The sequence below is a fragment of the Coccidioides immitis genome (assembly GCF_000149335.2).
Source record: "Coccidioides immitis RS genomic scaffold supercont3.1, whole genome shotgun sequence".
Classification (NCBI taxonomy): Eukaryota; Fungi; Ascomycota; class Eurotiomycetes; order Onygenales; family Onygenaceae; genus Coccidioides; species Coccidioides immitis.
Genome location: NW_004504310.1, coordinates 461,374 through 487,642, shown reverse-complemented (window position 1 = coordinate 487,642; position 26,269 = coordinate 461,374). Strand labels below are relative to the sequence as shown.

The following is a 26,269-nucleotide window of genomic DNA, read 5'->3' as shown; positions in this document are numbered from 1 at the left end:
TACTATAGTATTTCTGGAATTTCAAGCTGGCAGCTTTGATAGCTTCTTCAATATTCTCTCTTGTTATTAACTGTTGGGTCTTGTGCTTCTCTCTTTCTAAATGCTGGAAAAGATGATTGTAGATTGCCCATACTAGATAAATTATTAGATCTGTTGTTTTGAACAGTATCTTGATAAATCAACTAAATAACTGCAACAGTCTAACTATATACTCTATCTGCTTTCAGTCATGGTTCAATAAGTAAAGTCTTTAGTATTTTGATGATAAGTTCTGGATTCATAAGTCTACAGCTTGTCAAAGCAACAAGATACAAACACACATCTTATAGATAAAATTTCATCTTGTGCAAATATCTTAAATTATCTTGTGCCAGGTGGCTTACTGGTAAAATGAGCTGCAGGTGCACTCCAGGGTGCGAGGTTCAAATCCTTCAACTGGCACACTTTTTTACCCACCAAAGTTGCAGTGCAAAAGGCAACCCATGTATGCTCATGGCTTTACTAAGCTACTTACTATCTTTTACCTAATGATAACTGATGATTGGGTAGAGATAGTGGGTCCACCTAGCATCTGGTAAAGCTAAAATGAATGCAAGTGGGTAGGCTTCACTGCACTACTAAAAGCTACTTACTATCTGTTACCTAATGATAACTGATGATTGGGTAGAAATAGTAGGTCTATCTAGCATCTGGTGATGCTAAAATGATGTGAGTGAGTAGGCTCCACTGCACTACTAAAAGCTACTCCACCTAGTAATCCAATAATAACTAATAATTGAGTGACTAAGTGGGGCGCCAATTCAGGAGAATGGATTTGAAAACCACCCAACAAGGGCACCCCTGGTTATCTCTTGAGATAATTGGTTAGTTATTAATGGCGAGACTGTGACAGCTAATTGGCAGGCTAGGATGCTGAGATTAGCAACTGGAAGGCGGGGTTTAGTAGCTAGTAGACTAGCTAGCTTCTAGAACTAGTTACTAGATCAGTAGGCTGGGCAGTAGTGGCTTAACTAGAATCAGAATGGTTAATGCTGGCTTGAGAGCACAGTTTGCAGTGATCAGTTATTATAGGCACATGTATAATAGCTTAAGGTGTATCCCTCTGTGTTTGCATTCCCTACAGGCCTGGTTGACCCCTGGATAGGCCTTAGGGACTCCAGAGCTAGGGCGGCTGTAGGGCCAGGGGTCTGGAAAATACTCAAGAAAAAGAGATTTTTAAAGCATATAAATATACCAAAGAAAAAAAAGTGGAAAAAACTCCTATTCTAGAATTCTCAAACTCCAAAAATGAAATAGAAAATAAAGGTATTTCATTTAAAGAGAAATGCAATGCTTTTATAAAAACTCTTTTTAGAGAACCACCAAGTTATCCACCAATAAATTGGAATGAATATCATGAAAATCCAGATTGGGAATGGCCTAATCTTCAAGAAATAGAGATCAAGAACTCTATTTTTTCAGGCTTCAAAACCAGTACACCTGGCCCGGATGGTATATCTTTTCTTATACTACAAACAATCTATCTAGTACTTAAAGATAGATTTTTCAAGTTATACTCTATACTATTTGAAAAGGAATATCATCCAGAAATCTGGAGAGAAGCTACTAGACTTATTCTAAAGAAACCAAATAGAAAAGCTTCATTACCAAAATCTTACAGAAGTATCTCTCTACTTAACTGCTTGAGAAAAGTTATAGAGAGAGTTATTACTTCTAGACTTTCTTATTGGGCCTCCCAAAATAAACTACTATATTTTGATCAGTTTGGAGGAAAGAAGCAATACTCTGCTATAAATGCTGTAATGAGCTTAGTATATGATATTCAATTAGCAAAAGCCAATAAATTAGTAGCCTCAGCTCTTTTTATTGATATAAAAGGAGCATTTGACTATGTTTCACTAAATAGACTATTAAAAGTCTTCTCTGATTTGCAACTACCTAAATCACTAGCTATGTGGATTTTTCATTTTATGCAAACAAGAAAAATCCAACTGGTTTTTGATGGTGAGAAACAACAAGAAAAGATATCTATAAATATTGGAATTTCTCAAGATTCACCTCTATCTCCAATACTTTTCTCTATATATACTATATTTCTCTTTAAGAATAATAATGATCTAGATCTTAAAGATATCAGAATTCCTAGTTATATAGATGATACTGGACTTGTTGTCTTCTCTTCCTTATTAGAAGAAAACTGCTTTAAGTTAGATAAAGCTTTACAAGCAATGTCTAATAGACAAGATTCTCATGTAGTTTAATTTGATATGGAAAAAACTGAGTTAATCTACTTTACTAAATCATTTAGTGAAGATAACTCAGTTAAACTATATGATCAAGTTTTTAAACCAAAAAAGCTAGTGAGATGGTTAGGTATTTGGCTTGACAATACTCTTACTTTCAAGAACCATGTTGAAATTAAGATATCAGCTGCTGAAAGAGTTCTTAATCAAATAATTAAACTTTCAAATACTGAAAAAGGTCTTACTTTTCAAGCTATGAGATAACTTTATATAGCTTGTATTACTTCAGTAGATGATTATGGTGTTCAGATTTGGTAGAGTGGTATCCAGTTCCGGGATTTCCCGTTCTGGTCCCAGATTCCTGTCCCAATTCCTGTCCCAAGGACGGGATCAGGTTGAAGCTCAGCTTAATGGAATGGGACTGGGTTGTTTAACAGCATATTGGGACAGTTCTGTGGGAACTGGGATTGGGATGGGATTGGGACCAGGATCAAAATCTAGCTAGTAGAATGGGCCCGGGACCTGACATAACAAAATGGGATAGGACTGGAATTTCAATATTGTATATGGGATGGGACCAGTAAAGTGTAGGATGGGACCAGGAACCCTGGTCCCATTTGTGTTGTCAAAAAGTAATGAAATTTGGTAATGGTTCTAACATAATTTTATCAATTTATTCAACTTTAGAAAAGTACTGAAATTTGGTAATGCTCTTTGCATAATTGGATCATATTGCAAGCTATTAGCTACTTGAGTCTATCTATTGATAATGTTGATGTATTTTCTGTTCCTCATCTGAATTAAGTAGTGGATTTAGCAGGCTTGCAATCTCTTTCTGTACAATCTCTGAAATATCTTGATCATCTTGATTGTCTTGGATGACTTTCTTGACCAACTCCTCATGTGATATGAGTGCTTTATCCAGCATATGCACCTTATCTTTATGTTTAAGCAGCATGATCTTCTTGATTGTAGATGCATGGAGCTGTAATTGTTGATAATGATATGTATCCTGAACAACATTGAAAACCCATTCTATCCCAACTTCTGTCAAAGGTATAGCCAGAATGTCCCTTGCCATTCAAGCAACAGTTGGAAAATCAGGCTCTAGCATTCTCCACTGTTCCAGAATTGGAGCTTGAGGTGATGTCAAATTCTTGTCATTTAAATATTGCTCCATTTCATTTTGGAAATTTGCTTGTCTTTAATAGGATCTCTCAAAAATCATTTGCTCAATATTCTAGAGAAGTTAGTAGAGAAGAAATCAGAATAATACTTATAACAAACATACATTATTCACATCAAGTATTACTTCTCTTGGCTGTTCATATTTCTCATAATACTTTTTGTAAAACCTCAAAATATATTGTTGGTATGTTTCATGCTCATTACTGGTCCAATTCTCTGAATCATATGCTCTCATGCAGCATGATGGATGGAGGACAGCAGCTACAGCTAGCAGCTCATTCTTTGGATGCTCAGTATCACTATAGTATTTCTGGAATTTCAAGTTGGCAGCTTTGATAGCTTCTTGAATATTCTCTCTTGTTATCAACTGTTGGGTCTTGTTCTCCTCTCTTTCTAAATGCTGGAAAAGATGATTGTATGTTACCTATACCAGATGAATTGTTGGATCTGTTGTTTTGGACAGTATCTTGGTAAATTGACTGAATGGCTGCAACAGTCCAACCATATACTCTAGCTGCTTCCAGTCATGGTCCAATAAGTGAAGTCTTTGGTATTTTGGTGATGAGTTCTGGATCCATGAGTTCACAGCTTGTTGAAGCAACAAGACATGAACACACATCTCATAAGTGAAATTCCATCTTGTGCAAACATCTTGGATCATCTTGTGCTGGTTCTCTTGTTGATATTCTTGGAAATATGCAGTGAGTTGAGGGGAGGCATTGGTTGCATTGGCAACAAGATGAATCTATTGTCAAGCAAAGATTAGTAAATCAACTCAAGTATATCAAGACTGTTACCAAATTTTGTTACCTTTCTAAGAGTATTTGCAAATGTGTCTGTTGATGCTAGATCATCAGTAATTGAGCTCTCATCAAAGATAGTGGATAGAGCATCATTGTCTGGCTGAATCTTGAGATTGCAAACCAGCTCTTGAACCACAAGTTGAATCACATAAGCAAGACAGAGTATTGTCCCACTCTCTGCATTTCAATCAGTTGTCTTGTTCAACTGCTGCAATGCTGGCCTTAACTGATATATAAGATGTGCTTGCATGGTATCATTGTTTGACACATTGTTACTTGTAATTGCAAGAAGATTGCTCTCAAGTCTTCATGCTGCTAGTGATTGTTGGAGAATCTCTGCCATATTCTTGCCAGTATGAGCATCCTCTAAACTTTCAAAACCCAGTAAATGCTTATAGTACTCCCAATCCTTTGTAATGTAATAACCATTAATTGCCATAAAGACAAGGTTATTGGGACTTGTCCAATTATTTACTGCCAGAGATACCTTGGTTGTTGGGTCATGATTAAAGAGAAGATTTTGGAATAGCTGATTGTACATATCATTCATGATCTGATATAATGTTCCTTGTGTGAGTATCTGTAAAGCCATTGCAGAATTAAGCATGGTTATTAATGTGCAGAATGCTGGATTCTCAATAGCATGAAATGAGAGATTGAAGAATATTAATGTTTGCACAAGCTGCTGGAGAAAATTGTCTTGATTGCATTCAGGAACAGGCAGATCTGAATCTGTTTGAGAATGCTTTGAAAACTGTTACTAAGACACCAGAACTGTTACTAAAATTTATTACATTTGAGAAATTAGAATCCATGATCTACCATTATGTTAACCAGAGTGTTATTCTGTCCATTACCAGTTTTTGTACAATCTTTGCTTGTTAAATGCTTCTTCAGACCACTTGTACTGTTTTGAGAAAAGCTTGAATGGCTGAGAAAGGTTTGGCAATGCTTGCAAATCACCCCTGGAGTGCTTTTAGAATGCTCTGCCATCTGATCAAATTTTGACCAAAAATCAGAATGGCATTGCTTTGCCTTCCAGTTGGGGTCATCATGCTTCTTATTATTAATCAACTGAGCAGCTTCAGTAGTCAACCACCAAGTAACAAACAACTTATAATGCAGCTCCTTCCACAATACAAATTGTTTTTTTTCATGTTAAACTATGGTTAATTCTGAAGGAATCTCTGTAGATTTTGTTTGTTTGCTGGCTTCAGCCATTAGATTTTTCTTTTTTTTTTTTTTTTTTTCACAATCAAATTGATTTTTCTCTAAGTTCTGCCTTAGTCAAAAAAGTAACAAAATGTGGTCAGAGCCCACACAAAATTTGACAATCTCTAGATAGTTAGCCTCATTTTACTCTGTAAGTACAGCAACTAACTACAAAATCTTCTTCTTCTACAAAATGAAACATTCTTCTTCAGGAAAATAAAACATTTTGCCAATTTAATGGCACCCCATTCTCAAATTAATATGAAAAAAGAACTAAAAACCTAACTTCCTCCCCTAGATATCAATAATTCAATCATCCTCTGTCTCATTGTCCTCCTCATCATTCTTATTAGAGGACACCACAACCTCAAAATCATCTTTCTCCACCTTCTCTAGAGCAGATGAGCTGTTGTTGTCTTCACTCAGATTCTGTAATTGGCCCAGGAATCCTCTCATCTTCTTCTCAATTCTCTCTCTTGACACACTGACTGCAGCAAGATAATCATGACCATGGGCCATGATCTTGGCCTCAAGCCTGGCTATTATTTGGCAGAATTGGGCCTTCCTATATGCAGCAATAGGATGCTGTGCCTGGCTTGTTTTGGTCTAAATATGTCAGAACTGTTATTAAATTTTGTTACTTTTGGATTCTATCTTCTTTTTCTGCTGAACTTCATTCTCAGCCTCTGTGGCCTTTTCTTGATGATGCTTCTTCTCTTTCTCTCTCTTTTTCTGCTGAGAGACCATGAGCTGGTGCTCATGGTACTTCTTTGACTTGCTCTTGACAAATTGCTTGATCATCAACTCTTCAATAGCTTTATCTTCAATTGTCTTGTGATCCTTCTTGCTGCTATTCTGCCTGCAATGGATGTCAATATGATTTAACACAAACTACTGAGAGTGCATACTACTCATGTTTTGCTTGGATTCTCTTCAGCATGTCATGGCATGCCTTATGATCCACCTCTTCTGCCTTGAATATGTCTTTTTAATGGTCTTTCAAGGCCTGATGATGCTTCTGTGCTGTATGGGTCTTCTCTCTTATTGAATATTGTTTTGGCCTCATCTTCATGATTGTATGTGATGAGTTGAATTGCTGGCTACAGGATAATGAGATTATAGAGTATATTGACCAAGTACTTGCATAGAATGGTTACTATATATATTGTTTACATTCTACAGGCATGTTGCTATAGGCAAGCTCAATGCATTATTGCTATGCTGGCTACAGAATAATGGAATTATAGAGTGTATTGACCAAGTACTGTAGGATGGTTACTATACATATTGTTTACATTCTACAGGCATGTTGCTATAGGCAAGATCAATGTGTTGTTGCTATACTGGCTACAGAATAATAACATCAGGTCAGTCTCTCTTCTCTTCTCTTTCTCTTTCTCTTCTTCTTCTTTTTCTTCAGAGCTAATGTTAATGATTCCCCTCCCCCCCCTTCCTCTCCACCATCTTTTTATTTACTGTGCTTCAATGTCTGCATGTACAACAAACATATACTGTGACAAAATGGGTTGTATTAAGAGGTGAGTGCTTGCAGAATACTGCTCTGACACACATTATTTACTGACAAGATGTTAGTTTTCCCTGTGCACATCCATTTTGTACAGCTGGAGAGGAGTGGCACAAGACTGCATTGAAAGAATGGGCCCTGAAGAAGAGTAATTAATGTAAAGCTAATAAAGATATTGACCTGGCCAACTTTGACCAGGAGAATTCCTGCCCCCACCCCCCTGTTCAAAATTGGAAGGCTGGCACTTGTATGTCAAAAAGTAATGATTTTTGGTAACAGTCTTGATGCTAATTGATGAAAATAGATGCCATCAAGGAAATCTGCCACTTTCAGAGCTCTACTGAGCTAATCTTGCCAGTGGCCCTATTCCAGTGATTGGTTTGGAAAATTACTTTGTCCTGTCACCAAGAACATGAATATTGCTGGCAATGTACTGCCATTGAGTTACTTCAGAAGGTGACTGAAGTAATCTTGTGTGCTCTGTTTGAGTGTAAGTCATTCTTAGCAATGGCACCAACAATTATACTGAGTAATATAGGCTCTGTTATGGCAATGGCACACTGTAAGCACATTACAGTCAATACTGATGATATGAAGCTTGTTCTTGGCATCAGTACCAAAATTGGGTTGAACTATTTTGGCCTGATTGATGTGCCTGATTGCCCTGTCTCTGCTGCCACCACCTGCTGCCTGTGTGCTGCTTCTGCCTCACCAACTACTGCTGCTGCCTCCCTGCCTTTCTCTGGTGCCATCAGGGTCTCTGCCTGTCAAATGGTGAGTATTAGAGCCCCTGTCTGGTTCACAAAGCTGGTTCTGGAGGAGCAGAAGGAGAAGAAGGAGGAGGAGAAGGAGAGAGAGAAGAAGAATGATGATGATGATGAAGATGATGATAATGATAATTAACTTGCCATTTAGGCAGTTCCTGTTTGTTTGCTGGCTTCAGCTATTAGTTAGTTTTAATACTTTATTTCTTTTGACAATCAAATTAATTTTTCTATGGGTTCCGCCTTCATCAAAAAAGTAATGAAATTTGGTAATGGTCCACACAAAATTTGATCAGTTTGACTCTTCTCTATGAATTTGATATGATAGGACCAGGAATTCTGGTCCCATCCCAGTCCCACTATGGACCTGGCTGGAATGGGAAATGCAAGTCTACCATCTCTGCTGGGATGGGATGTGGGACATAATTTTCTATTTGAGGATGGGACCGGGAAATAATTTCTGGAATAGGGATGGGAACAGGACCTCAAGCTCTTGAGTGGGATGGGACATGGGACTGAGATTTCATATTTGGGATCCTGGCTGTTTCTAAATTTGGGATGGGGACCAGGTTCAATGGGAAATGGGATCCTGTCCCGGTCCCGAATACCAGCCTAAGATTTGGTGAAAGAATCAAAAGAATCTTCTTTATAAGTATGAAAAACTTTAAAACTCTGCTTTAAGAAAGGTTCTAGGAGCTTTTAAAACTTCTCCAATTTATACTATGGAGATTGAAGCTGCTATTCCTCCTGCTAAAGTAAGGTTTAATAGACTATGCAGAAACTATGCTTATAGATTATTAAAAATGCCAAAAGAACATGCAATTAGAAAAAGAGTATCTTCTAGCTTTCCATCTTATAATAATGGTGTTGATCTTGATTAGGAAAGGTTTTTAAATTGGAATCAATCAGAATTAAACAATGAATATGTTGTACAAACATCAACTAAAAGAAAAAGAAAAAGAAGAAAAATCAATAAACAAAAAAAGTATCTAAGTCAACTATTCAGAATTTGTTCAATGATTTCAAATATATTATCTTCTCTAAAAACAGAGAGAATTAAAGCAAAATGGAATGCACCTTGGTCTGAAAATCTAGCTGATTTGATAGATATTTAAATTGAAAATTCAGACAAGAAAACAGCTAAAGATAGTCACATAAATAAAATTAAAAATCTAGATAATAGATCTTTAATTCTCTACTCAGATGGATCCAAAGCTGAAGAAAGTTAATATGCTGGTGCTGGTGTATAAAATCTACAAGATAATATTAGATTTTCATAGAATCTAGGAAAATATCTTGAAGTCTTTGATGCAGAACTATTTGCTATAGATAAAGCATTTAAATTAGCAAGTTCTATCTCTCAGTCTCAATCAAGATCAATCTCAGATATCTGGGTGTTTTCTGATAGTCAAGCTGCTATTCAGAGACTTATGAATCAAGATCTTAATTCTGGCTTATATTATCTTCAATCTATAAGTAAAACTGCTAAGTTTTTTAAAAATCAGCAAATTAATCTACATCTTCATTGGGTTCCTGCACATGTAAATATACATAGAAATGAAGAAGCTGATCTAGCAGTAAAGAAAGCTACAGAATTGAATCAAGTTTGTTCTAAAAGATATATATCTCTTACTTATATAAAAAGACAAATAAAAGAACAAGCAATAATAAAGTGATTTGAAGATCTTTTTAATAGAGAAAGTTCTACAAATCACTACTCTCAATTCAAAATAAAACCCAGATGGAAAGCATCTACTCTTTCTATATCTAAGAAGATATGGTCAACTATTTGCCAATTAAAGCTTGGTCATGAATATTTCAGATCTTATCTAATAAGATTATCTGACTACTCTTTCAATTTATGCTATTTCTGTAATTGTGTTAAAAATCTAAAGCATCTACTATTAGACTGCTCAGCTTATTATACTGAAAGAAGAAAAATTTAATAAGAAGTTGATATTTCTCAACTATCTTTAAATTTTATTTTTGAAACTGAATTAGGCTTAAAATGGCTAGTTTTATTTCTGAAATGTACTGGAATAGCTACTAGACAGTGACTTTCTCAAGTATGCTAATTTTATTTCTTTTTGATTTATATCACATTGCTACAAGAATTATTATTTTCCTTTAAAATTAATATTATGCTCTATCTGCTATTCAACTTTTGTGGAGAAAGAACATCTTATATTGCCTTGAAATACTTTGAATTTTTTCCTTTATTCAGTTTTTACAATGTATACTAAGTAAATTCTAACAAAGAAGCTGTTAGGTAGTCTTTATAGTCACTAACTGCATAAGACTATAATAAATAATAATAATAATAATAATAATTAAATTCTCTTGCACTGGTTCTCTTGTTGATATTCTTAGAAACATGCAGCAAGTTGGAAAGAGATATTGGTTGCATTAGCAACAAGGTAAATCTATTGTTAAGCAAAGATTAGTAAATTAACTCAAGTATATCAAGATCATTATCAAATTTCATTATCTTTCTAAGAGTATTTGTAAATGTGTGCATTGATGCTAGATTATCAGTAATTAAGTTCTTATTAAAGATAGTAAATAAAGCATTATTGTCTGGCTGAATCTTGAGATTGCCAACCAGCTCTTGAACTACAACTTGAATCATATAAGCAAGACAGAATATTGTTTCACTGTCTGTATTTCAATTAGTTATCTTGCTCAACTGCTGTAATGCTGGCCTCAACTGATGTATAAGATGTGCTTATATAATATTATTTTTTGATGCATTGTTACTTGTAATTATAAGAAGATTGCTCTCAAGTCTTCATGCTGCTAATAATTATTGAAAAATCTCTGTTATATTCTTATCAGTATAAGTACTCTTTAAACTTTCAAAACTCAGTAAATGCTTACAGTACTTTCAATTCTTTGTAATATAATAATCATTAATTACCATAAAGATAAGATTATTGGGACTTGTCTAATTATCTATTACTAGAGATATCTTGGTTGTTGAGTCATGGTTAAAGAAAAGATTTCAGAATAGCTGATTGTATATATTATTTATAATCTGATATAATGTTCCTCATGTGAGTATCTGTAATGCCATTACAGAGTTGAGCATGGTTATTAATATGTGGAATACTGGATTCTCAATAGCACAAAATGAGAGATTCAAGAATATTAATATTTACACAAGCTGCTGAAGAAAATTATGTTAACTGTATTCAGGGACAGGCAGATCTGAATTTGTTTAAGAATACTTCAGAAACTATTGCTAAGACACCAAGATCATTACTAAAATTCATTACATTTGGGAAATTAAAATCTATAATCTATTATTATGTTAACCAGAGTGTTACTTTGTTCATTACTAGTTTTTGTACAGTCTTTGCTGGTTAAACACTTCTTCAGACCACTTGTACTATTTCAAGAAAAGCTTGAATAACTAAGAAAGATTTGGCAATGCTTGCAAATTATTTCTGAAATACTCTTAAAATACTTTGTTATCTGATCAAATTTTGGCCAAAAATCAGAATAGTATTGCTTTATCTTTTAGTTAGAGTCACCACACTTCTTATTCTTAATCAACTAAGCCGCTTCAGTAGTTAACTATCAAGTAATAAACAACTTGTGATGCTGCTTCTTTCATAATATAAATTGTTTTTTTCTATATTAAACTATAGTTAATTCTGAAGAAACTTTTGTAGATTTTGCTTGTTTACTGGCTTCAGTTATTAATTAGGTTTTTTTTTTATAATCAAATTGATTTTTCTCTGAGTTCTGTCTTAGTTAAAAAAGTAACAAAATTTGGTAATAGTTCAAGCAAAATTTAATAACTCAGCTTGTTAGACTTATTCTACTCTGCATAGTAATCAACTACAAAATTATCATCTACAAAATGAAATATTCTTCTTCAGAAAAATAAAATATTTTGCTAATTTAATGGCACCCCATTCTCAAATTAATATAAAAAAAGAACTAAAAATCTAACTTTCTTCTCTAGATATCAACAATCCAATCATTATTCATCTTATTATTCTTCTTATTGTTCTTATCAGAGAACATTATAATCTCAAAATTATCTTTCTCTATCTTTTCTGAAGCAGGTGAGCTGTTATTGTCTTTTATCAGACTTTGTAATTAGCTCAGAAATTCTCTTATCTTCTTCTTAATTCTCTTTCTTAATATACTGACTGCAGCAAGATAATCATAATCATAAGTCATAATCTTGATCTCAAGCTTAGCTATTATTTGACAGAATCAGATCTGTTTATATGTAGCAATAAAATACTGTATCTGGCTTGTTTTGATCTAAATATGTCAGAATTATTATCAAATTTTATTACTTTTGAATTCTATGTTCTTGTTCTGCTGAGCTTTATTCTTAGTCTCTACAGTCTCTTCTCAGCAATACTTCTTCTTCTTCTTTCTCTTTTTTTGCTGAGAGATCATGAGCTGGTGCTTATGATACTTCTTTGACTTGCTCTTGATAAATCACTTGATTATTAGCTGTTCAATAACTTTATTCTCAATCATTTTATGATTCTTCTCACTGCTATTTTGCCTGCAATGGATGTCAATATGATTTAACACAAATCACTAAGAATGCATACTACTTATATTTGGCTCAGATTCTCTTCAGCACATTATAATGTGTCTTGTAATCTATCTCTCCTATCTTAAATATATCTTTTTGATGATCTTTCAAGATCTAGTAATACTTCTATACCACACAGATCTTCTCTCTTATTAAATATTGCTTTGGCCCCATCTTCACAATTGTATGTGATGAGTTGAATTAAAGACACTGTGTGATGAAATTATAAAGTGTATCAACTACTTGTATAGAATGATTACTATATATATTGTTTACATTCTACAGGCACATTGCTATAGACAAGCTTAATATATTGTTGCTATACTGGCTACAGAATAATAAGAATATAGAGTGTATTGATCAAGTACTTGTGTAGAATGATTACTATATATATTATTTACATTCTACAGACATATTGCTATAGGCAAGCTCAACACATTGTTGCTATACTGCTGCAGAATAATAACATAAGATTAGTCTCTCTTCTTTTCTCTTTCTCTTTCTCTTCTTCTTTTTTCTCTTCAGAACTAATATTAATGATTTTCTTCTCTTCTTCAGATCTCTCTTTTTATTTACTGCTCTTCAATATCTCTCTGTACAACAAACTATACTGTGACAATAAGTTGTGTTAAGAGATAAGTGCTTGCAGAATTCTGCTCTGGCACACATTGTTTACTAACAAGATATTAGTTTTCTCTGTGTACATTCATTTTGCACAGTCAGAGAGAAGCAGCACAAGACCACATTAAAAGAATAAGCTCTGAAGAAGAGCAATTGATGTAAAGCTAATAAAGATATTGATCTAACTAACTTTAACTAGAAGAATCTCCACCTCCACTCTCTGATTTATAATTGAAAGTCCAGCACTCATATGTCAAAAAGTAATAATTTTTGGTAACAATCTTGATGCTAATTAATAAAATAGATGCCATTAAAGAAATCCACCACTTCTAGAGCTCTACAGAGCTAATTCTCTCAGTAATCTTATTTCAGTAATTAATTCAGAAAATTACTTTATTCTGTTATCAAGAACATGAATATTACTGGCAATATACTGTTATTCAGTTACTTTAGAAGACTGCTGAAGCAATCTTGTGCACTCTGTTTGAGTGTAAGTTATTATTAACAATAGCATCAACAATTATACTAAGTAATATAGACTCTGTTATAGCAATGGCATACTATAAGTACATTACAGTCAACACCAACAACATAAAGCTTATTCTTGGCATCAGTGCCATAACCAGATTAAACTATTTCAGCCCAATTGATGTATCTGATTATCTTATTTCTGCTGCCCCCATCTCTGCTGCTATCATCTACCACCTGCATTCTGCTTCTGCCTCACCAACTACTTCTGCCACTGCTCCACCATCACTGCCACCATCCACCATCATCTCTCTGTCTCCCTCTAGCACTAACAGAATCTCTGCCTGTCAAATGACAGATATTAGAGCCTTTGTCCAGTTCACAAAGCCAGTTCTGGAGGAGCAGGAGAAGAAGAAGAAGAAGAAGAAGAAGAAGAAGAAGAAGAAAGAGAAGAAGAAGAAGAGAGAGAAGAAGAAAAAGAAAGAGAATAATAATAATAACAAGAATAACAATAATAATAAGAATAATAATGATAACAAGAATAATGAATTTATTATTTAGACAGTTCCTGATTGTTTGCTGACTTTGATCATTACTTAGTTTTAATACTTTGTTTTTTTCTTTAACAATGAAATTGATTTTTCTAAGAGTTCCATCTTTATCAAAAAAGTAACAAAATTTGGTAACAGTCCACACAAAATTTGACCAGTTTGACTCTTGACACAATAAGACCAGAAAACCCAGTTCCATTCTGATCTCACTATAGACCCAGCCAGAATAAGAAATGGAAGCCTATCTTCTCTGCTGGAATAAGATATGGGACATAATTTTCTATTTGAGAACAGGACTGAGAAATAATTTATGGGATAGTAATGAGAACAGGACTGAGAAATAATTTATGGGATAGTAATGAGAACAGGATCTCAAGCTCTTGAGTAGAATAAGACATGGGACTGAGATTTCATGTTTGGGATCCTGGCTGTTTCTAAATTCAGAACCAGGACCAGCTTCAATGGGAAATGGGATCTTATTCTGGTCCTGAATACCAGCCTAACACAAATTCAATGTTTATTTCTTTCTTTATTGATGTTTTGAAAGATTTACAGTCTTCCATTTTATATTCAGTTAGTAGATTCTCAATACACTGTTTCTGATTTACAAAAAAATCTCTATTTAGCTGCTTTTGAACCTGCATGTCTAGATAATGATCTTGTTCTGTAATCTTCTTGGTCTTGAAGTGTTTCTGAAGCTTCTCAATAAGCCATTCTATTTTGGCTTTGTTGGGTCCCATTATATGGCAGTTATTGATATGTAGAGTTAGGTAGATTTGCTTTCTCTTGTGGTAGAGTAACTCTGTATTATATGGAGAGATCTGAAATTCTAGAGATTTCAGATAGTCAGTAGCTGCTTGATACCAAAGTCTAGCAGCTTGCTTTAATCTGTAGAGTTCCTGATGTAAGAGCTCTACTAGATTATCCCATCTGTGCTTGAATCCAGTGGATAGTTGAATGTATATATATTTATTCTCTGGAAGAGTTTCATTTAGAAAAGCTGTTATGAAGTCAAAGACTCTAATCTTCCAGTTCTTAACTATTGAGATGGCAAAGAAGGCTCTTGTTGTAGATTTACTAACAACTGCTGTGTAGATCTTCTTATAGTGAACATCTTCTTGCTGTTTGAATCTGTGTATAACTTAATAAACTTTGAATTGTACTGTGCTATCTGTATTGTTGAGCTTTTTATTAAATACTCATTTGCCAGAGAGAATCTGCATTTAAGATTTCTTCTCAACTAGAATTCAGATATCTTTCTCTTGTAATTTGGAGGTTTCAATATCTAGAGTCTTCTTTTAATAAAGCCACTCTTGAGAGTGTTTGACTTTGGTGATGGATTTTGGTGTGTCTGTATGTGTGCTGAGCACTGGAAGCTCAGCTTTATTTATCTTTTCTTTCTCTGTAGTATTCAAGAGAATTTCTTGCTCTTCATCCAGGTATGTAAGCTCTAAAGTCTTTAATTTACTGTCTGCAAGCTTCTTCATAATTTCTGGCTTCTTCTTTACAAGATAAGCTAGTAGCTTGTGTTGCCAGCTGTTTAACAAATCTATGTAATTATACTTCTTCAGAAGTTCAACATATTTGGCTTCAGTTAGCAAATTTGTAGAGATTTGATCCAATTTCTTGTTGAATATAACATCTCACAAGATTATTATACTGTTTATTTCTGGGTCTCAAAGTCTGTAAGTGTGCATGCCATAATATTTTATAAAGTTGATCTTCTTGAACCTAGATTAGAGCTTTAAGAATTTATTTAAAATCTTTATGTAGATGTCACATTTCTACCTATAGACTCATCTACAATAGGGTTGGTGATCTGTTTAGACTTTAAAGAGTATTAATGACTTCATGTTCTTGCATCTGTATAGAGACACTGAGATAGACAATAGATTTACTATTATGAAGACTGTAGTGAGAGCTTTGCTCTATAACTTATTAAGTAGTTCTGAGTCTATAAGTATGCTTCTTGTATGCTTCCAAAGAAGTTATATTTCTTGTTCACTTGTTCCATCTTGTTAAGATGTATATGGGCATGTAATCTTCTGTTGTATACTCTTGCTTCTGTAGAATTCAGTCAGTTGTTGACTTGTTAATTCAGAAGCTTCATTAAACAGTATAGTATCAATCTTTTGTTTGATAGATACTTTGATTATGTTAATTCAGTTCTTCAGAGTTTCTAGAGCTTCTACCCACTTCTTCAGAAGATAGATTTATCTGTATTATGTGGTATTGTCTGTTATAAGTAGAAAATACTTCACTTCACTGTAGCTTGAAGAATTAAAGTCTGTAAGTAAAGTACAGCTGCCATCTGCAATATTAATAAAAATTTTAGCTCCAGACTTTGTAGAGTGTATTCTAGATTTGAATGGGTTGTGAGCTTGCTTAGCTTTAGTACAGGTTTTACAGAACTCTAGCTTCTTTACTCTCTTTATTTGCATTGCTATTCTCAGATCTCTAGCTAAAATAGCTATATTGTAGGCATTGAGATGTCTCTAGTGTTTGTGCTAATTGGCCATTGTATCCTTCTTGATTTCTGGTGTCTTTGCCAGGTGATTTGGTGCTAAAAGTATGTCATCTCTATCTTTATTCTCTAGAGTTGCTGTTACATAGGAGGGCTCTAGAAGTTTTATAGGTACTGGAAATGTGTATGCCAGTAAATTGTGTATTCTAGGTATTTGTAGAACTAGAATATTATTCTTGTTAAGCATGGCTTTCAAGCTCTGTGTTTTATCTGCTAATTCTAGTAAGAAGATGTGTTCTCTGTTGACATAAAGCTGTTCTACTGTAAAGCTGTCTTGTATAAGCTTTCTAAAGCTTATAAGATTAATCTGGAGGTCAGACATGATTCTAACCCCTCTAATACTTAATTCACTATTGTTAGTTTGGATACTAATCATGCTAAATTCTCTGGTGACTGATTTTAAACTGTTCACTATAAGCAGTTGTGTTGCATAGCTCTTTAAGTTCATTTAAACTAGATTCATACATGAGATTATATGAGATCCAGCTTCAGAGTCAAGAATTTATTTGTCTGTGGGTTCACATGCTTCTTTTATAGAGAAGACTGCTTTGTAAACTGAATAGATCTTGTCTGTTGTAACTATAGTTATTTTCTTATCTTTATCTTTAAAGTCTTTCTTAAACTTGTTAAGCTTCAAATTCTTGTTAGATTTGCAAAATTTAGCTAAATGGCCAGATTTACTATAAGTATAGCAGTTTCAGTTCTGCAGTGAGCTCTTCTCTAAATTAAATTCAGAGTTTGTATTCTTGTAAGATTTTTGAGAATCTGAGCTTATTATATTTACATTTGGCTTTGTAAATCTGTCTCTCTTCTGATCTTTCTTGAGAATTTAGTGAAGAATATTCTTCAGTAGACTTTCTAAATTCTTCTCTGATAGATTTATTCTGCTCTGGTATGCTATATTAAATTAGTTCTGTATGAACTCTCTCCATCAGAATATAATATTCATCTTCAAGATATTGTATAGAGTGTGGTCTAGTTGTTTGAACTCTAATCTCTTAAATTCTTTATAAATTACTAGAAATATCTTTATATAATTTCTTTCTGAGCCAATAAATTGTGATGTCATTCTTACTAACTCTGTAAGTAGACTTTCCCACTATATCTCAGATCTCTCTTGAAAGACTGTTCTTACAGCTTTTCAGAGTTTATAAGTACTAAGACTATTTAATTTCTTAAAATGTTCTCTGGCTTGTGCAGATATTATACTGTTAATTAGACTGTATAGTTAATTATTCTGAATATTTTAGTATTGTGAAATCTTTAAGTACTCTAGCTGTAGTAAAGTCTTTTGTCTTTCTAGAATAATCTTCTCAACATCTACTTAACAGACTACTTTTAGAATGGCTTTACTTTATACTAGATAGTTACTGGCTTCAGCCAGAATTATAAACTTCTTTACTGTCTTTATAATCTTTGTGAATTAAGTGATTGCTCTGCTAATTCATATATTTGTATCTATAAGCTTACTAATATATTCTTCTAGTTTCTTATTAAAGTTTATTTCTTAATTCTTGTCTTCTTCTTGTTAAGCTTTATGCTCTAGATTCTCCTACATTATTGCAGATGTATTTGCAGTGCTTGCTTGATCTGATAGAAGATTTACTTGCTGTGCTAGCTATTATACTATCTTCTGTTATCTTTATATTAACTTCTGTTACTTTTGTATTATCTTCTGTTGATTTAGCATCATTCTGCATAATATTTGAAGTTTACTCTTCTCTCTAGACTCCTGCTGATTATTTGATGGGCTGTCTCTGAGCCTACTTAATTATCTAAGCTTGATTTAAAGTGTAGAGAGATTTATTAAAGTCTTCTAGTTAGAAGTTTAATACTTCAGTTTGTCTGTATAATTCATCATGGCTTTGATATTGCCAGGGGCTTGATTTGCTTGCTAGATGTGTTTAGCAGGTGTTTTACTCACTTTCCAATTAGATGCCAGAAAGCTACAGAGTTCAACTTACTCTTCAGCTCAGTACTAGAAAGCTACAGAGATTATATATATAAAAGATATCTATCTTAATATATGCTCTCTCTTGTGCTTGTAAAATTTTATTATTTATAAGAATAACTGTTCAGAATATTGATTATAAGCTTCAATATCCAATTAAGCTGTAAATCAATCTTATATACTTGCTCTTCAGCACAAAGGACTATAATCTGATGGAGAACTTGTATGCTTGTCATTTACCAAGCTACCTAAAGGGGAATCTCAGCTAATCTATGTGGGTCATGTGAGCGAGGTGCTAGTTAGATTACCTAATACAACCACCAACTCAGCCTACTCAGGAAGCAACGGCGTGTAAATTCATTTAGTTCATGCACATTCAGTGTTTGGTTGCCTAAAACTAGATACAAGTACAGGATATCATTGACTTAAGATAACTAACCACCGACATTCAAAGTCCAGCTGGGCTTGGAGTGTTACAAAATTCATGCATGCAAGACAGGCAGAAATGTGGAAATCTATTTCACCAAGGAAATGGGCTTGATTGACTCATGCCTCTCTTGAATGAAACATGCAGGGCCTGTGGCGCCTGCCGATGCTGGGGTACGGACCAGTAGCCTACTCAATGCTCCCATGCTCCTAGCAGATGGCAATGGCACAAGTGAGCGGCTTTCAAGATCCCTCAACCCATTGGCTGCGAACGGTATTCTGAAATGAGTTGCGGGAACCTATAACCGCCGTGTTATTCCCAATCCTGCCATGATAATGAGTAGACGAATACAAATATAAAAGGACTGAGAATGGCGTCCGATTTACCATCTCAATCATTTGCTAATCAGTTACCAATCAGTTAATAACTGATTATACAGATGCTGGGGTCTGTTGTTCTGTACTATGGGAAGGTCTTCTGTTGGGTAAAGGACTGCTATAAGGCAACAATAGGTTATTCTATAATTGGTTGGCAAGTGGTTACCAATCAGTTGCCAAACACTTGTTAATCAATTGACAAACAGTTACCATCCATTTTGACTCATATCCTGTCAACACTGCTATCTCTATTTATATTCTGGGTGTCAGATGAAGAGATATCAGCCACAAAGGATTGGTCATCAGATGTCAGATCTATAAATGAAGCAGATATTGCTAATTAATTGCTAATCAATTGACAATCAATTCCCAATCAATTAATGTATGTGAAGAAAACTGTAAATAATTTGAAAATTCAAAACAGCAGAGGTCCATGTATGGTATTTATAGGCACTGAAGGTTGGATCTCTTTAGTCAGCATCATGTGACATATTCGAGGTCCGAAAACTTTATTTACAAGGTCCCCTGATCTGTGCTCTCTGCTGAGCAAGGGCCAGTGGCTGGTGCCGGTTTGTAAGCAACGGTGTGGCTAGGGGGTAAATTGAGCATCATGGACGCCCAAAGTCTCAGCAATCCATCACTTGCAGGGTGATTATTGAGGCAGTCACCACATACTCAACAATATAACATCATCATAGATTATTCAAGCCGTTTTCATGGCGCCTCTGAAAACTCTGAGAAGAGTTATAAGGGCGACACTACCCCGATTTCATCGCACGCTCCTTTCCGCTTCCCCCTCGAGAACCTCCAAACCTCCCCATCCCGGTAAGTTCGTCAAGATAAATTTGGTTGGTTTTACTGAGTTTGTCTTTTCAAGGTATAATCCACTCAGATCAACATAGAGGCGACACTCTCTTTTCTTATACCTCTGGACGCTGGCTATGGGACGAGGCAGCCCAGCTTCGTAAACGGTACCAGCCCTTCAATGTCGAGGAACTCAAACAAACAGCGGCCAGATCAGTTAATGCGGAATTCTGCGTCAAAATAACCAAATTACCCGAAGGCTCATACAACAAAGCCTTTCTATTGACAATGGATAATGACGTCCAGGTCATTGCGAAAATCCCCAATCCTTACATCCCTCAGAAATTCGTTACAGCCAGCGAAGTTGCCACGCTTGACTTTCTTCGTAGCGAGCTCGGTATACCTGTCCCGCGAGTCTTTGCTTGGAGCAGCAAGAAAGACCAGCCTGTGGGAGTTGAATATATCATCATGGAAAAAGCTGCTGGTAATGAGTTGAGCAAAAGTTGGCCCACTATGGATATATCGGATAAGGTGGACATTGTGTCTCAGTTGGCGAATATTCAAGCCAAAATAGCCGCTGTCGACTTTGGTTATTATGGAAGCTTGTTCTATAGAGAGGATATTGAGGGTGGCATCGATGTCCCTGGAATAGCTGATCAGTTTTGCATCGGCCCCAGCTGTGATATACGATTTTGGGAAGAGGAGAGGAGATTCATGAGCGCGTTTAGGGGCCCTTGTAAGCCAACCACCTAACCATAATTTTAGGGATCCAACTAATAAGAGACCGAGCAAAATTAGGGTCATCGTCCGGGGCGTATGCGATGGATATCGCCAGGCGAGAGAAAGAATGGATCACCCAGTTTGCAAATCCTCGTCATCCGGCAGACCCCTTGAGACAGTCAGATAGTCAAGAGTCTCCTGATTGTCACATTAAACTCCTCGACAAGTATCTGAAAGTTGTGCCTCATTTGATACCATCACATCCAGGTCAAAATCGGTCTGTACTTTGGCACTCTGATTTACACTTTGGGAATATATTTGTAAAGGAAAATCAGATTGTCAGCATCATTGATTGGCAAGGCTGCTCAAGTCTTCCCGCTTTTCACGCGTGCAGGATACCAAAATTCCTGAAAATTCATGGGCCCTTGCTTTTCGACCTTCCCTCAGCCATAGGCCTCACGCCACAAGAAAAAGAGGAAAATTTACGGAGATACCAGCTTACACAACTACAGAGGCTCTATATTTCCAAATTCTGCGAAATTGACAATGACATCTTCTCTGCTCTGTCATTTCCTCAAGCTTTAACGCGACAGCAGCTCATCGATTTTTCAGGGTACACATGGGATGTCGATGGATTGTTTTTGTTTCGAGAGATGATGCTTCGAACATGGCGTGAATGGATGGAATTAACTGGCCAGCCACAGTCCTCTTGTCCTGTGACATTCGGCGCCGATGAGCTTGCGTCTCATGTTGCTGAAGGGAAGAGCTGGGAAGATCACAGGGATCTCTTTGGCGCCCTTGGAGTCCCCATTGATGGCTGGGTACATCTTGAAGACTTCGAGGCGAAGGTGGAAACAATGCGTAATCTAGTAAGTTCGGTCATAGACGCCGCGGATAACAAGGATGGCGTAAAAGACGCACTAAGAGCTTGGAAACTGTCGGAGTCGGGGCCTGCCAGCATATCGGGTAATCTGATGGATATCTAGAGGGCGTTTCCTTAAGTGCATCCCTGTAGAATATTGATAAGCAGTTTCATTGTCCTCTTCATGCTGTACACTGGGTCATGCAAGTTACCCCGCACCGTGTCCTGCTTCTATCAGGTGATGTAGGCAATTTTCAGTCAGGCTTACTATAAAGGCGCCTCCCCTGGCACTTTTTAGGACTGTTGTAGCCAGGTCCTGTTGCTATCTGATTGTCAAACCCCAAAACAGTAAGTTTACAAACCAATAGATGTTGTTAGCATCGGCTCTAAACCTTACAGGAAGTCAATTCCAATATCATGTCGATTCCGAAAAAGGTGTTAGAGAAATTCATTCAGAATTTCAACATACCTAGAGCAAAATCGAAACTCTCCGCCGAAAATGCTGGAGGAAGGCTCTTTCCGTCGAGAAATACCAAAAATGATGCAGCATCCAATTTTCGAGCCGACCAAGGGTCTCCGTACACGAATGACCCTAACACCTTCTCGGTCAACGTGCAAGCAAACGCGAACGCCTCAAATACCTCTGTCAGAAGATTCGCAGAAAAAAATCCAGACAAGAAACTCTTCGCATTTCCTATGAAGAAGGACGATACTGATGAAGATGTGAAAAAGAAAATGATTGACGCAGCAAAATCTGGAGGTTATTTGTAGCTGAAAGTTCTTGCATCTCCCTGCTGGCTGTGGGCTCAGGATTAAGCTTTACAATGTTGTGATTAAGTGGCGCTACCATTGAGAATAATTTGTTTCAAACCAAGTTTTCAATCTCCTGATGGGGTAACTTGTCTTGGAAGTGCTGAGCGCCAATATAACCATTTTGGTCTACCCTCTTTTCGTTCGCCACCATAGTAGCTGGAACTCTCTTCATCAGTTCCAACTGGGCCTTCGAACTCCGTTCATATACACAAGGGTTAGAGGATTTGCATGCCCTTTTGCAGTCATGTTTCTCTACTTCATGCCATACACTGTAAATGTATAGTCAGAGATTGGCATGAATCCAAATCCGTAGGATTTTGAGATACTTGTTAGAGCTTGAATACAGCTCAGATTCTTCTCATTGAATCAGATGTAATCAGAAAGCTGGTAATAAAAGTGCTTGACAGAAGTTTTAGCAATGACAGCTGGAATAAAGCTATTATTATTTCAAGTGGCTTCCAGCTGCCAGCACAGGTCCTCATTCACCTGATTCTAAGCATATTAGTAGTTCAGAAACCATACTGGTGTGTTTTCTTCCATTCTCTTGATTATTCCATGACTTACTTTGGTATCTGGAAGAGAATCTAAGGCTTTAAATATAGGCATCCAATTTATATTTGTAGTTCATAGTTGTAGTTTGTAGTTCTCATAACTGTTATTAGTATCTCAGAGCATAGAGACAAGACTAGCTTCTTCAGTACTGTCTCTTGTGATTCTTGTGATGATTGATTGATTGATTGATTGATTATGTTATCCACTGTCCTAGCTGCTTTATCAGCAACTATGCAGGTATAATCTTGCATGATCACCAGCTTAGTGACATGCTTTAAATATAAAATAAAGAAACACAATAGCTGCTAGAAGAGCCTGATATAAGTTTTGTGGGTTTCTCAGAATTAGAATATAAATGTCACAGGCCTAGCTGAGATTACTAGCTAAGACTTTATATACATGAACATATTGCTTGGAGAAAGGGAGAAAGAATGGTAGACAAGTATATGTATAATATATTCACAACATTTGTGTGTGGCACTAAGCTAAAAAGAGGAATAGTGTGTTGGTCTTCTACACAGCATGCTATAAAGAGTTCAGCTCAAGAAGAATAGGGATTCAACTCTCTACAACACTCCCCCCCTTCTGCTCTTCAGGTGTTGCACTATTGTTGGTGTTTACAGATGCCAGAGATCTCATCTCTATGCTTACAGTGTTTTCATCTATCAAGAGCTATTATCTTCTCTATAAGAATGGTATTGTTTCATATTGGACATGCATATTCTTTCTATTTAACAAGATATTCAAGACATTAGTGATTTCTTCACTTCTTGAGAATCTTCTTCACTTTGTACTCTTCTTCTTTCTTGATGATAATTCCTGACAGCTGTCAATTCAACTGCTGCTGCCTAGAGAAAGAGTCTGTAGCAGCTGGGCAGAGAAGCTGCATATAAAAGATATTATAAATTTCTAATGATATATTCAGACAATAGTTATGTAAGTTAATCACTCCAATAACTGTAAACTTAATATTCTTTGCATTTAGCTTCTTGCTCATACAGTTTATCTTGATGTTATGTAGATCTAGCCAGACTTTGTCCTTTATTTTAAAGTCTCATAAAGATTTATAGTTACAGTTAGCATACTTCTCTTACTTCTGTTAAGCAGCAGCTATTGCAAACTGAGTTTATTTAATAATACTTTGTATTTTGTACATAACAATCTCTGCTTGTTCAATAGAGTTGCATGAAGACTGGTTCATAAGTAAGATATTAATTTTAAGATTTAGAAGACTCACATTATAGCTATGCATCAAAAAGAAGAAACTTACTTTTGTTAATGCAGTATTATAGTTGTTGATTATTAGCTCAGCTAGCAGTAGTTATTAAGCTTAGTTATTCTGTGTAAAGTTAATGAACTTTCTAAAATAAGTCTTCAGTATTTAATTCATGCATTCTGTAAATTCAACAGTCTCAGGGTATGCAGTTGTGAAGAGACATTTCTTGATTTTCAGTAGCTGGCACAGATGAATTTAAAAGCCATCTACAAATTGTGATCTTTAATTAGAAACAATAGCTGTAGATAATTTATGGCAGCAGTATATGCTCTGTATAAAGACTTGAGCTACTGTTTTAATTTTAATATTCTTGTATGATTCAAATATAACTTCTTTAATAAGTTAGTCTGTAATAATTATAATATTTGTGCATTCTTCTGATTTTAGTAAATTAATAATGAAGTTTATTAAGAGTTCTAATCAGATGTAATCAGAAATAGACAGAGACTTTAGCATCTTTTTTCAGTAATCTCTTCACATTATTATTATCTGACAGAGATTACAGTTCTGTACAAAGTACTGTATATCTCTAGTAAACTTAGACCAGAAATATTCACATATAAGTATGAAGATTATCTGCTCTCTACTCAGATAATCTATTATTACAGAATCATGAGTTTTCTGTATGATTCATATGTATAATTCTTCAGAATTCCAAACCCAGCACTATTTTCAAGAGCAGAGCTCATTATTGTTGTTGAGCAAGCAGTTTGATACAGATATCTTCACTAAGAGCTTAAAGAGAAATTGTTATAAATCTTGTGGCACAGCAGCCAGAGATACAGAACAATTGAATGAGATCTGACAAGGCAGAGTTACAGATCATTGTGGAGAAACCTTAGAACAGGAAGTCACATGACCAGGAAGTGATATGAGTGAGACAAGATATAAGAAAGAGAGTATCACATATTGTAATACTACAACACAAGCAATCCAGAAGAAAGTATCATAAGTATTACAGAAAGAGCATCATGTATATAAGAATACTTATTACCAGAGATCTGATGAACTTGTTAATCATGATTAATCTTCTTATCTATCTTATAGATATCTTTAAATCAGATACTTTCATATCTTGGTTACTTTCTATATTATTGAAGTCTTGTGATACTGTATAATTATACCTGATTCTGCTACTTTTAAGAAGGCATGATAGTCTTGTTCTGACTCTGATATACCCGTATAGAAACTCTTTATCATCAGAGCAAGACTGCTTACTTAATCCGAGCATTATTGAATTATTAATCACTATCTTCAATCTGTTGTCACTCTCTTTGAGTTCTTTGATACCCTTAAAACCCCAAAGAATTCAGAGAGATTTCCATCACATACAACATATTAATCATCCCTGACTTAGAAGAGAATACATCTGAGATCTCAGAGATTGTGTATAAAGAAAGAACTTTCTGTATTAGGTCAAAAGTATAAAGATACAACTTCTATCTCACATCAAGATCTAACAGAATATAGAAACCATGTCTGCATCTAAAGCACCAGCTGTCAACACTCAAGATCTTATGAATAGAATCTTACAGCTTGAACAGATTACCAAGAAACTTGAAGAGCAGAATCACAAATTAAAAGACTATAACAAGCAGCTTGAGATCCAGGTCATAGCCATTCCATCTACCAGATAACAGAAAAAGAAAGATAGAGCTGAAGTTAATTCACAAAAATTCTTCAAGAGCAAATAAGAAAAATTACACGCTTTCTTGAAACAACTGCATATTTACATAAATATAAAAGACAAAAAACTTAGCAATAATAAGAACAAGATAATAATGACAGTATCATATCTTTATAGAGCAGTATTTGATTAGTTCAACATCTATCTGTAAAATTACTACAAAAAAGATGAAGTCAATCAGAATAACAATATGCTTAAAGTTATTGACAGTTACAATATCTTTATTCAGATATTAAAAACCACTTTTGAAGAAGTTAAAAGACAAAATACAGCAGCTCAGCAGTTACACCACATACAATAAAAGATATCACCACAAGACTATGTCATGAGATTCCAG

At 35.1% G+C, this 26,269-nt stretch overlaps 4 protein-coding genes across 4 annotated transcripts; all 4 read left to right on the top strand.

The window, feature by feature from the left end:
- Nucleotides 1–7,478: 7,478 nt before the first annotated feature.
- Nucleotides 7,479–7,874, top strand: CIMG_12599 (uncharacterized protein; the record flags this gene model as incomplete). The annotated part of the gene is made up of 1 exon (XM_001249169.2): nucleotides 7,479–7,874. One exon carries the CDS (start codon nucleotides 7,479–7,481, stop codon nucleotides 7,872–7,874), a length of 396 nt encoding a protein of 131 aa, XP_001249170.2.
- A 5,598-nt stretch (nucleotides 7,875–13,472) lies between these two features.
- Nucleotides 13,473–13,949, top strand: CIMG_12598 (uncharacterized protein; the record flags this gene model as incomplete). Its single annotated transcript, XM_001249171.1, has 1 exon — nucleotides 13,473–13,949. The coding sequence occupies one exon, from the start codon at nucleotides 13,473–13,475 to the stop codon at nucleotides 13,947–13,949; it is 477 nt and encodes a 158-aa protein (XP_001249172.1).
- Nucleotides 13,950–19,934: 5,985 nt separating this feature from the next.
- On the top strand, nucleotides 19,935–21,958 carry CIMG_02947 (phosphotransferase enzyme family protein; the record flags this gene model as incomplete). Its single annotated transcript, XM_001249175.2, has 3 exons — nucleotides 19,935–20,043; nucleotides 20,096–20,758; nucleotides 20,821–21,958. 3 exons carry the CDS (start codon nucleotides 19,935–19,937, stop codon nucleotides 21,726–21,728), a joined length of 1,680 nt encoding a protein of 559 aa, XP_001249176.2. The 3' UTR covers nucleotides 21,729–21,958.
- Nucleotides 21,959–22,021: 63 nt separating this feature from the next.
- CIMG_12597 (uncharacterized protein) lies at nucleotides 22,022–22,375 on the top strand (the record flags this gene model as incomplete). Its single annotated transcript, XM_004445501.1, has 1 exon — nucleotides 22,022–22,375. One exon carries the CDS (start codon nucleotides 22,022–22,024, stop codon nucleotides 22,373–22,375), a length of 354 nt encoding a protein of 117 aa, XP_004445558.1.
- Between the last annotated feature and the right edge of the window lie 3,894 nt (nucleotides 22,376–26,269).